Genomic DNA, 12994 nt, shown 5'->3' with positions numbered 1-12994 from the left:
GAATCAGCGTTTTGTCATTATTATTTCAAAGATCTGATTTCGTTCCATAACTTAACAGCCTGGGAAAGTTTTAAATTCGCAGTTCACAAAGTATCTCTTTTAATTTCTTATATTTCAAATTCCACATTTGTATTTGTATTACCAATTAAACAAATTTATTTTATTATTGTTGCAATGCAATTGAAAAAATTTTTTATGAGGGATGTTACACCCCCATTGATTAGAGCAAAACTGGCTTCACGAGTGAACGAAGGTTTTGCGCAAAGGAAAAGAAACTGTGACGGTTCCTTAAAAGTTAAAAACTCTACGAAAAACTAGTCATGTTCATTTTACATAAAAACTATAGTTTTTCTTAATTTACGTTGATTATGCAATATTGCAAATCTATTACTGTAGATCTTTCATATTAACATGAATTATATAAAGTTTTATAGGAATGTTTTTTTTTATTTCTAATAACAATTAAGTTTACAATTTTGTTAGACTTATTATTTTATTTAGATGTAACAGATTAACACAATTCTTACTAATATTTATAAGATTTGTCGTTTAATTATTATACTCGTAGATTTGTGTCGAGTGATATGAACATTTTCTGGTGATTTCTTTGAAAAAATTTATACCAAAATAAGACAAAAAAATTTTTTTTTTTTAAAAGTGTCACATCGCGGATTACACAAAGATTATGAGGGGTATATAATGGTATACACTGATGGATGTTGCATCAATAATGGTTAGGAAAATGATGTATTATTTGGATTAACTTAACAACGTTAAATGAGAGGCAGTTCCATCGTACTCCGGCATTAATAACAACAAAAACTGTTTATTTGGCCAGAGAGAGAATATTTGACGATATTACAGTATTGGAACAATTAAATTTATTAAGAATCAATTTTATTATTAGTAATTAATTCGTTTTGGAGATTCTACATTTTATTTATGTATAAATGAATATGAGTTTTCTGAATTTAATTTCTCTATGTTCAGAGACGCTCTCAAAATACGTTTCAATCCGACGTTATATTTTAGAGTCAGATTGTGTTCCTTTTCCAAAGTATCATAAAAATTGAGATCTGAACATGTTCTTGAAGAAAGAGAATCTCAAAGTCTTGAACAAGAATTGAATCAAAAATTTTATGATTTTAACACCCCCATTGATTAGAGCAAAACTAGCTTCGCGAGTGAACTAAGGTTTTGCGCAAGGAAAAGAAACTCTGATGTTTTCGGTTTTTGTATTAACAATTCTACAAACACTAGTAAATTTTATTTTATAACTATTGGATTATATTTTTGTGTTTGGCTCAGTATTATAGAACTAATATTGTAGATCATTCATGATATCAGATAAGATATATAAAGTTTTATAATAATATTTATGTAGTTTCTAATTACAATTTAATTATTATAACGGAGGTGTAAATTTCTTTGTGATACTTATTATTTTATTTAGATATACTTGATTAACATAATTTTTATTAATATTCATAACATTATAAATTTGTAAATTTGTGAATTTACAAAAGTGTAAATTTCTTTTGTGATACTTATTATTTTATTTAGATATACTTGATTAACATAATTTTATTAATATTCGTAACATTATAAATTTGTAAATTTGTGAATTTACAAATTGTAAATTTCTTTTGTGATACTTATTATTTTATTTAGATATACTTGATTAACATAATTTTATTAATATTCATAACATTATAATTTTGTCGTTTGAATATTCTTGTTATATTCTTATTCGTCGAGAATAAACAATTAGTTATTTTCGACAAGATTGTAGTTCTGAAATAAGTAGATTTCTAAATGTGAAGATGAATTTTTTATTTGAATGTGAAATTTAACATATTTTTTTTTTTATTGGATAATGTATGTTATGAATTTTGGTAAGCAACCAAAAATTAAAGGAAATAAAAAATTTTTATATTCAGACATTTAATTTTGGATATGCGGGACTTTGAGGATTCCTAGGTGGGACAATTGGTGGGGAATTTAGTAAAGGTGTAGGAGGAGGCGCATGGGGGGGTGAAGGTGGGAACGTAGAAGGGGGCGGATTTTCTTCGTCATTGTTTGATTTTTTTTCTTTCTTTTTGATGTTGTCTGTACCTAAATGGATTAAAAAATTTGCAATGCCACTTACAAATGCGGCAATCAGTTTTATTCCGAAACCATAAATTCGGTATAGTGCATAACCGTGAAATAGAACATTGACAGCATATTTAATCAAACCAAGAATTATTGCTACTGCTATACATCCAGCACTAAAAGATCCAAATTTCAAAAAATATGACCAAACTTTCGTCATTGCATTTTCGGCAAATTTATCTAAAGTCTTTTCATCTAATAAATTTAACATGTCTAAATTGTCTGTAGCTACGTCATGTCCGGATGCACCTCTAGCAATTTGATTTAATATAGCGGGTTTCGTTATAGGGAACATTATAGCATTTTTAAATTGATCTAAGTCTTCATCTGAATAAATACCACTTTTTGCTAATTCGCCCGGGTCAGTGTATTTCCAAGTGGGTTTGTTCAAGGGTTGTAAAATTTGTGGAGGATCGGCGGGAGAAGGATGAGGAGATAGCATGTACCATTTTCCGTCTATTTCAAAAGTTGTAGGCAAGAGTCTATTACAGTCTCTTTGGTTTCCTGTTGTAGTCAATATTCTAGATTTTGGAGTCAAAAAGAGCGATATATTGTTATAAGTAACTGGTAATTCTGTATAGCAAGTGTTGTTGGTGGGACGTAATTTAACGGGAACTTTTTGGCATTGGATAAGGTGTGCTACTTCTCCGGCGAAAATTGCCATGTAACCAGGTTCTTTCATTATAGTATACGAAAATTCGTCTGGATTGAGGGAGGATTGTGAAAGTGAGTTTTTTATTACTTGTCTTTCAAGTTTGCATCTCTGTGTTATAATATCTTTATAAAGTGTATTAATCTCGATTTTAAGATGATGAGACATATACATAAGTTTAGTATTAAAATAAGCTGTAAGGGAAATATCTTTAATGTTCACTCTATAATTTTTGGTTGGAAAAGGATTATTCAAGGTAGTTTCAAAAATATAAATTTTAGATTGTTCGGTTTTTCTTAGTGTCATTCCGCAAATTGTCTCTGTTCCCATATCTGTGAAAGCAAATTTCATATTGTCTGTAGAGTTTGTAAAATATATAGTGGGGAGGTTCGTATCTTGGGTCTTGGAAGAATATCCTTGGAAGAGGATCGCATAGGAATTAAAATTGCATAAGGTATTTTCTGGTTTTTCCCAATAGGTATAGGCATTGTCGTGATCAATACAATGTTGTGTTGATAAAACACATTGAGTATTTGATTGCAAAATTATAATATCTTCACTCATTTTTATAGTAGCTTCATAAGAATATAAAGAAATTTCTAAATCAGCTTGAACGACTAAGTTTGGTTTTGATTCAAACAATTCACCTTCACATTTTGAATTTTCGAAGACTATCCCTTTTAAATTTATATTTCTAAAATTCGTCTTATTTATTTCAAGATTATCGATTACTGTTTCATAATATTTAAACTGGCCAAATCGATGCATGTCGTCGCATGCCTCGCGCGAAACTTTTAAAATATAAACTTTATTAACATCATTTGTTAATGCTATGTGTGAGTGCATACCGCAGTAGTATCCTTTCCGTGTTACCTTTATTTTACACTGTCGAGTAAATGTTGTTCCATATTCTCCCTTTTGTAGCAAATTTATATAATGTTTTTCAGATTTGGGAACGAGGTTGTCGAAATTGCAATCTCCAACATGACGTAGCGAGATTGTTGTTATGTTCGGGGATTTCTTAAAACTGCAATCATATCCGGTAAGACCACTGACAGGTAAAACAATGAAAGGTACAAAGAATATGAAGAACATTTTCTGAAATACAAAGAATAAAACAACTTTATATTCAATAAACTGTACGAGCTTTGGTCTTATTATTGTTATTTTTTGTTTTTAAATTGTTAATTTAAAAAGAAAATAACTAAATTCTTGTTTTGCAAAATAAAGGTTACTCGGAAGAGTCACATTCACTCGGAGGTCGCAGGCGAGTGAGCCTTAATTTATTTGTATGCACTGTACGAGTTTTATTTCCAGCTTTAATAATAGCATTATTATTTTCGTTTAATTGTACAATCTTGTATGGTCCTATATACTCAGGTGTAAAAGGACCACGTTTTGGTTCTTTTAGAAGCAAAACTGTATCGCCAATTTCAAATTTACAAGGATTTATTCTTTTATCGTAAAAAGCTTTAGACCTAATTTTCGCGTTTTTCAAATTATTTTGTGCCAATTCTTGAATTTTATTGATCCTAGATTTTAAATTTATAAGATAGTCAAAATACGTTTCATTTCTTACGTCGCTTACATTTATATTTGTAGAAGGAACTCTCGCAAGTTTTCCGAAGACACATTCGTACGGCGTTAGTTTCGTTCCTTCGTGAGTACTCGTATTATAAGAAAAAGCAGCACAATGGATCCATTTATCCCATTCAGCGTCAGAAGCTACATAACATTTAAAATATTCTTTCAAAGAATGGTGCATCCTTTCAATTGAGCCATTACTCTGAGGGCGATATGCTGTAGTACAACATTGATTCACTTTGCAAAGTTTCGAAATGTGTTTTATTAAAGAAGACGTAAAATTTGATCCTTGATCTGTCAGAATAATTTTTGGAGCTCCGTACTGGAATACAAAATTATTCAAAATTGCTGTAGCTATTGTTGTTGACCTTATATTTTCAAGGGGCACTGCTATGATGTATTTTGTTAGAAGACATTGCATCGTAAGAATATATTTATGTAGAGACGATGACCTTGGCAACTCTACGATGTCCATTGAAATTTTTTCGAAGGATTCTCCAGGAGTATCTGTGAGGACCATTGGTTGATTTACTTTTCTTCTAACTAACTTTTGAATTTGGCAAACTTCACAACGGGAGATGAATAGTTGAATATCCTTTTTAAGTGTTGGCCAATAAAAATCATGTTTAATGCGGAGATAAGTTTTGGTAACTCCTTTATGGCCGTTTATAGGGGATTCGTGCGTCGAGGCTATTATTGCAAATCTCTCACCTTCTTCCGGAACTTGAACTAATCCTTTGCAAAAAATAAATTTAGTGTTTGGTAAATTTTCTGAGATATTTTTAAATTGATTAAGGAATGTTTCCCATGATATATCGTCAATGTATCCTGACTGTGCAATTCTTATCGATTTCAGATTTAACCTTAAAAGCTTTTGTAATAATCCTTCAAATAAATTTTCTAAAATATCAGCATTAGTTCTTTCATTATTATCCCTTTTTAAACAGGCTGCTATGAAAGTTTTTCTTGAAACGATTTTAGTTTTTGTTTCTCCGATATTATAGGAAACTTCTAAAGGTAATTTTCCTTGTAATAGTAATTCTTTCGCTCCGTCGCATATCGGTTCATTTTTCGAAGTTACAAAGTATAAAATATTATCGTTATGCGTCAATACTTTGTCTCTTACCGTTATCAAATTTGGATTATGTTGATTCCTTCGATTAATGTCATATTCCACAGCTGCTTCAAATAGATCGGATGAGCGCGATACGATGTCACTCGACTCTTCGTTTTCGTTGGGGATTCCATCACTATCACTTGTAATTTCAAAATCTTCTACATTTGCATAGTCTCTATTTTGGTTTGTAAAATTCCTTGTAATTATTTCTTCATTTTCATCTTCTTCTCTTCCTTCAATCTTCCTTCGTTTCGATCTTCTTCTATTTACTTCTTCGTCAATTATTTCTTCAATTTCATCTTCTTCTCTTCTTTCTTCGTTTCGATTTTCAATTCTTCTTCTATTTATTTCTTCGTCAATTATTTCTTCAATTTCATCTTCTTCTCTTCTTTCTTCGTTTCGATTTTCAATTCTTCTTCTATTTACTTCTTCGTCAATTATTTCTTCAATTTCATCTTCTTCTCTTCTTTCTTCGTTTCGATTTTCAATTCTTCTTCTATTTACTTCTTCGTCAATTATTTCTTCAATTTCGTCTTCTTCTCTTCTTTCAATTTTTCTTCGTTTCGATCTTCTTCTATTTACTTCTTCATCAATTTCATTTTCGTTTCTTATTTCTTCATTTTCGTCTTCCTCTCTTCTCTCTTCGTTTTGATTTTCATTTCTTCTTCTATAAGGCCGTAGTGAAAATATATCGGAACTATGAGAACTTGGGTCGTCGCTATCTTCTGAAGGATTTTCGTTGTGTACATCAGCTGTTATCGTTATATTTTGGTTTGAGATTTCTGGATTCGCTCTTCTTCGTAGAAAAATATCGGAACTATCGGATGATGATGACGTCAACGTATTCACTTGTGGATCCGGAGGGTTTCTTGATAGAGCATCTGCTACATAATTCGTTTGTCCGGGTTTATAAATAACTTCAAATTCGAAATCGCGAAGTTTTAAATAAAATTTTTTCAATCTTGTAGTGGGGTCTTTTAGATTGTGGACCCATACTAATGGCTGGTGGTCTGTCACAAAGGTGAATTTTCGCCCAAAGAGGTAATATCTGAAGTGGAAGGCTGCTTTAACCATTGCATACAATTCCTTTTCTATTGTAGAATATCGCTGTTCTGTGTCATTTAAACTCTTAGAATAATAAGCTATCGGTAGATCGTGGCCGTCGTGCATTTGGCTTAAAACAGCGCCAATAGCGGAATTCGAGGCGTCAGTAGTTAAAATGAAATTTTTATTAAAATCAGGATATTTCAAGAGGGGTTCCGTGGTTAAATGCGTTTTTAAATAATCAAAAGCTTTCTCATGTTTTTCTGTCCATCGAAAAGGGACATTTTTCTTAAGTAAATTAAAGAGAGGTTTAGCTTCTCTTGAAAAATTCGGAATAAATTTCCTGTAATATCCTGAAAGGCCAATCAGCTGTTTTATATTTTTTTGATTTTTGGGACGAGGGAAATTTTGCATCGCTTCTACTTTCTTTTTATCAGGTCGGGAGCCATCTGCGCTAATTTCGTGTCCTAAATAAATTACCTTCGATTGGTAAAATTTGCATTTCTCGGGTTGCAATTTCATATTAACTCTTCTCAAACGTTCAATTACTTTTTCAAGTTTAACATCATGCTCTTCCAAGGTTTTTCCGTGAATAATACAATCGTCTATATAAATACATATTTCTTTATTTTGTAACCCTTGGAAGGTTGTGTCAACTTGTCTTTGAAATGTCGCGGGTGAATTTTTTAACCCAAATGGCATCCTTGTAAACTGATAATGACCTTCGGGTGTCGAAAAAGCCGTTTTGCATTTATCCGATTCGCGCATAGGAATTTGGTGAAAACCCGATGCCAAATCGAGGACGCTAAAATATTTTGAACCCGATAATTGTGAAACAATTTCTTCCACGTTTGGTATAGGGTACGCATCGGAAATTGTTTTTTTATTCAGTTCTCGAAAATCAATTACAAGCCGCCATTTTTTATTTCCTTGACTATCGGCTTTTTTCGGAACAACCCATAAAGGACTGTTGTAAGGAGAATTTGACGGTTCAATAATTCCATCTTTTAACATTTTATTAATTTGTGTTTCAATTTCTCCTTTCAACATCTGAGGATAACGATATTGTCGTACATGCACGGGAGTTTGATCGGTCAATTCAATACAATGTTGTGTAGTGGACGCTTGAGTTAATTTTTCGTCGGGTGCTTGAAAAACGTCAGCATATTTTTCGCAAATTTCCGCAGTTCGGATTTTCATTTCTCCTTCGTAAGAATTTAAATCTAACAAATTTTTAATTGTTTCGATTTTGTTTTCGAGACCTTGTAAATTTGAAGTGGACGTACTTGTATAGTCGAACGAGTAAATCATTTCCCGATTGAAATCTAAATTTTCTTCTATATATAATAGAATTTGTTCTGCATTATTCTCTGACCATTCTTCTAATTTATCAGAATGATTAGATTCAGAATCAGTAAATTTTAGAGTTTGTATTTCGTCATCAGTAACGTCATGGTTTTCGTACAGATTATCTTTCATAACATTTAAATAATCATTTAAATCAATTTCTGTTTCTTTAGTTTCAGTCATAACATTTAAATAATCATTTAAATCAATTTCTGTTTCTTTAGTTTCAGTTGTTCGTTTTTGTTCATTCGATTCGTATAGAGTACTTATCGTAGCGTAATGTATAGTTTCGTTAGGGTTAAAAGTATTATTATCGTAGTCGTTATCTACTGAGGTATTCATTTTATCGTCTGTATTATCGATTTCTGATACGATATAAGGGACAATTGGTATACGAAATTCGACGTCGGAAAAGGTAGTATTTTTGACTGGAATTTTTACCTTCCCGTCTGAGCAATTATCAATTTCTTTACCGCCTATAATAATGCCCGGTAAGACTTCTAATTCTGGTACATAGCCTTTTGTCAAACATTCTCGTGTATCAGCGATAATCCAACTTATACTTTTGCGTGCGCTAAAACAAACCTTTTCTTTTTCAAATTTATGGGACATGTGATTAAATGTAAAAATTTCTTGTTCAAAATTTATAATGGAATTGTTTACATCGCAAAATTGGGATCCTATCAGAGCAGCTGTTTTTATTGGAAAATTTTTGGGAATAACAACAAAATTTGCGGAAACGCCTAAATTGTCAATTTTTAATTTTGTCATTCCAATTACTTTAGGAGGTGAATCGCCTATACCTTTGAGAGTTGGTTTTATGCTATAGTCGATTTTTGTATCGGGTTTCAACAAGTGTACCTTTATTAGGTTCGGTTGTGCTCCTGTATCGATCATGCAATCTGCAATTTTTCCGGAAAATTGTTCTGAAAATATTCTAATTACTGGTATAAATTGTAATTTTCCGTTTATCGGTATGTGGTTGCATTCTAAATTTAAATTTTCGCTGGCGAAAAGTTTGTTTGACGGGTCTTGTTCTCGTTCAGGTTCCCGTCGGTTCTGTTCTGAACGTTTTGGGAGTTTCCCGAATTCTCGAATTTTTCGCGATTTAATCTTGTAAAACATTTGTCAATAGTGTGTCCATATTTTTTGCAATAATCGCATTGTTTTTGGTACCAGTCATTTTCGTCTCTATTGCCTCTGCTGTTCAGGGGACTTCGATTATTTTGGTCATAGGAATCATTTTGGTCTCTCGAATAACCCGGATCGAAAGGACGGTTGAATTTAACGTTTCTCGAATTAAACCCTGGATTATATGGTTCGTTATTTCTAAAATTGTCCTTCCTAAACTGTCTCGGATTTTTGTTATCTGAGTAATTGGAATTTCTAGGATAATCAAAATTTTGGTTATTTCGTTGGCCGTAGTGCGCATTTTTAGAAATTTCTGGTTCGTTGTCAATTACGTACGTGTCGAGATTCCTTCGAGTTGGATAAGGGTTATTTTGTCGGTAGTCTGAATTTCTTTTATTTTCAGGGTTTTGTTGAGTTCTCAATTCTCGGTTATTATAACGGGGAAATTTTTCGCGGTCAATTTCGATTCGTTTTTCAGCTTTAATGGCCTCATCGTAGGCGTCGTTAATGGTATTTGCCGACTTGGTAATATATTGTCGGAAAAACGGAGGTAAAGCGAAATAAAATTCTTGGGCAAATTCCTTTTCTAATTTTATTGTTTCTTTTGGTGGTAAAGTGTCTATTCCTGCTTCGAGACAAAGGGAATCTATTATCGCAGTCACTATGGAATCGAATCTTTCAATATATTCTAAAATCGATTCGTCATTTCTCTTTGCTAAAATTGATAGTTGTCCCCTGTAATAATTCGAAGAACGGTGTGTGGCAAAAACTACCTTTAGACGGGTTAAAAATTCTTCGATGGAGTAAAATTCTTGGTCGCCAACTGCGAGACAAGCTCTATCAGAAAGTTTAAATTTTAGTAGCCTAACAATTTCGTGTTGAAATTTGAAAGGAAACTGATTTTTTATCCTTCTTACCGCTCTTACAAATTTGAAAACATCTGATCCGTCAAATTGGGGTATTACTGCAAGACTTTCTCGAATAACACTTGAGTTTGGGACCCAGTGATCGTTTTCATAAAGAAATGGGTTTGTAGACTGATAAAACTTTGTATCTTGGGGATTGTTGAGCCTTTTATTTTGTGAATCATAAGAGTTATCGTTATGAAAATTTTCATATCTTTGATTTCTACTTTCATATAATTTATCACGTGGTTCGTTACATTTTTCGCTTCTACTATTTTCAATTTTATTGATTCGTTCGCATTGAGTTTCTTTAAGTTTTTTCGATTCAACTTTATTAGTTTCGTTAAGTTCTTCGAGGTGCGTATCGCTAAATCTATCGTTTCGTGATTCATCAAATTGTTCGTTTTCGCATTGTTTTTGATTTTGAGAATTTCGATTATAATTACCTGTGGTTGAATTTTCATCGGAATCTAATTCTAATTGTAATTTTGCAAATTTTTCGTGTAAAATCTTTAATTCTATCTCTAGAAGACTATTTTCTTCTTGTGTTAATTTTAGCTCGTTTGAAATTTTTTCCAATTCTGTTTCCTTTTCTCTTAATTCTTTCTCGTTCATTTTGTTTAAGCTTTTATCATCCATTTTGAATTTAATTTCTTTAATTAATAAAAGAAAGGATAACCGTTATCGCGGAATTTATTGCGTATCAGAAATTGTAATTTTATTCAAATCGCGGATATCAATCACAAACCGTTGTTTTTTATTTTGTTTGCTATCGATTTTATTTTGAACAGCTACAAGAGGAATATTGTAAGGAGAATTTAACGGCTCAATAATTCCGTCTTTTAACACTTTATTAATTTGGGTTTCAATTTCTTTTTTTAACATCTCGAGAAATAATCGAATTTATCCAAAGTTTCAAAATTTTAAAATAAGTTTGATATAAAGGCTAAGAAAAAAAAATGTTTATAGGCTAATCCCACCGCCTTGTCACCAAAAATTTTCTTTGTAACGTCTGAGAAAAATAGGCAAAGTTTTAGACGTCTCGAAAGGGAGGTTTCTGTTCGTAGCTTACAAAAAAAACAATTTATACAATAATTTTAATAATTTATAGGGCAGCGCGTGTCACCACTTCGCGAATTTGTTATAGTCGGCCGCGAAGTCCCGACTTTTCTGAATTAATTTTATACCGACGGTCAAAATTATTCAAAGGATAAATCCTTTCTTTTGTGGATTTTTAAGGGGAAGGAGGAAATAAAGTTTTAATTACCTTTTTTGATGTCCTTTCCAGATGATAAGTCGAGGGTTAATCCAAATTCCGGCCGTTGATCGGACTGAAGATTCCCAAAAACGCCTTCTTTAATCCTCTTTTGAATATTTTTTTTTTATATCCCTTTTTTCTTGTTTATTACCAAAGTTTACTTTAAACGAAACTGAACATGTTCAATGTTTGCGTCACTAATTTTGATTTGAAATTAATAAATTTTGCACAAAACTTTAAATTTAGGTTTCTTTAGAATTTTATTTTTGTTTTAATCGTCAATGTTTAAGATGTATTTAATGTCACTGATTAATTTATGATTGCGAAAAATTCAACAAAATTATCCTTATTTATTTTTAAGGTTGGGTTCACTTCAATAAATAATAATAACACACACAACAATTAATACATGAAATAAATTCACAATTTATTTGAAAGTTTTAAATTTTTACACTTTTTTGAATGCCCGGCGAGTAAAATAAATATGTGTGACCGACTCGAGAATCAAGAAGGAACTGGCTGTTGGGCCTGCTGCACAGCCCGCGTACAGTCTCTAAGTTTGAGAACTTCCCCTACCTTTTTACGTTTCTCTCACGACTTGGTTGCTGATGTTCGCATTTTCTTTTCGCTTTGTGTAGAAGTTTTCGAATTAATGTTTATACATAGTTCGTTGTTATTATTAGTTACAATTTATAAATTTAAAACAATAAAGTTTAAACAGACATATTTTTATTTTGTCTATAAAAATTCGAAGAATTTGTAAATTTTGAATTATTAATTTTTTATTAGAACATAAATTGGTTTCATTGATTTTTAATAAATAAATGTTTTTTACAATTGAATTTTTTTTACGCTGTATTTAATATGATTTGAATATATTATAATATTAAATTAGTCATAGCTTTATTTCGTACTTGAGTGCACGTGCACTCATTTCTTATCATATCTTCTAAGGATTATGTTACCTGCAACTTCTAGTGTCGTTGGAATAATTTCATTTCTTTGTTTAAAATCTCAATTCTATTATTTATTCTCCTTTTTAATTTACAATGTTATTTTAACTGCTGAATAATTCGATTGTTCAAAAAGTATGTAGAAAATGATTTGTCAAAAATATAATTCGTTAATTTTAGGATTCCTAAAATTCGAATAAAGTGGATTCTTTAATTATTTTAATTTTAATATTTTAAATTAATTATATTATAATTTTTTGTTAGGATTTTCATACAGTTTTAAAATAATACCTTTTGAATTCATGCAGTTTTGTGGTCTTTCTCTTACATTCTTTTTGTTATCTCGTAGGGTTAGGTTACATCCTGCAGTCGTCGCTAGAAGTTGCATTCTTTTATGGGGTTTAAAGTTTTTATTCAGTTTGGTTAAATTTAGATTTTATTATGATTCGTTGATAAATTAATAAAATAATTTTGTTAATAAGTTTAATTTGTTAATATTATTATTATTTATTAAAAACCAATAATTTTATTTTTGAATAAAAGTATTGTCCAATATAATAATTTTGTTTTATAATTGATTTATTGTTAATTCAGCATTATTTAATTTTACATGTAGCGAATTTTTATTTTGAAATATATAAATGTATAATTTGAAGATTTTTCCGACTTGGGATTTTACTTCTATTGAATCAGCGTTTTGTCATTATTATTTCAAAGATCTGATTTCGTTCCATAACTTAACAGCCTGGGAAAGTTTTAAATTCGCAGTTCACAAAGTATCTCTTTTAATTTCTTATATTTCAAATTCCACATTTGTATTTGTATTACCAATTAAACAAATTTATTTTA

General features: G+C 30.8%; 1 protein-coding gene across 1 annotated transcript; it reads right to left on the bottom strand.

The window, feature by feature from the left end:
- Positions 1 to 1663: 1663 nt before the first annotated feature.
- LOC122510792 lies at positions 1664 to 12644 on the bottom strand. Its single transcript, XM_043625685.1, has 2 exons — positions 11202 to 12644; positions 1664 to 3904 (listed from the first exon to the last, which is right to left on the bottom strand). Exon 2 carries the CDS (start codon positions 3899 to 3901, stop codon positions 1937 to 1939), a length of 1965 nt encoding a protein of 654 aa, XP_043481620.1. The 5' UTR covers positions 3902 to 3904; positions 11202 to 12644; the 3' UTR covers positions 1664 to 1936.
- Between the last annotated feature and the right edge of the window lie 350 nt (positions 12645 to 12994).

This window comes from Leptopilina heterotoma, unplaced genomic scaffold (genome assembly GCF_015476425.1).
Source record: "Leptopilina heterotoma isolate Lh14 unplaced genomic scaffold, ASM1547642v1 Lhet_7371, whole genome shotgun sequence".
NCBI lineage: Eukaryota > Metazoa > Arthropoda > Insecta > Hymenoptera > Figitidae > Leptopilina > Leptopilina heterotoma.
This window is presented reverse-complemented; position numbering and strand designations above follow the sequence as displayed.

What these genes read in the sequence shown, in the direction of transcription:
- LOC122510792 (XM_043625685.1), bottom strand. Translation starts at nt 3,901, where the DNA reads ATGTTCTTCATATTCTTTGTACCTTTCATTGTTTTACCTGTCAGTGGT.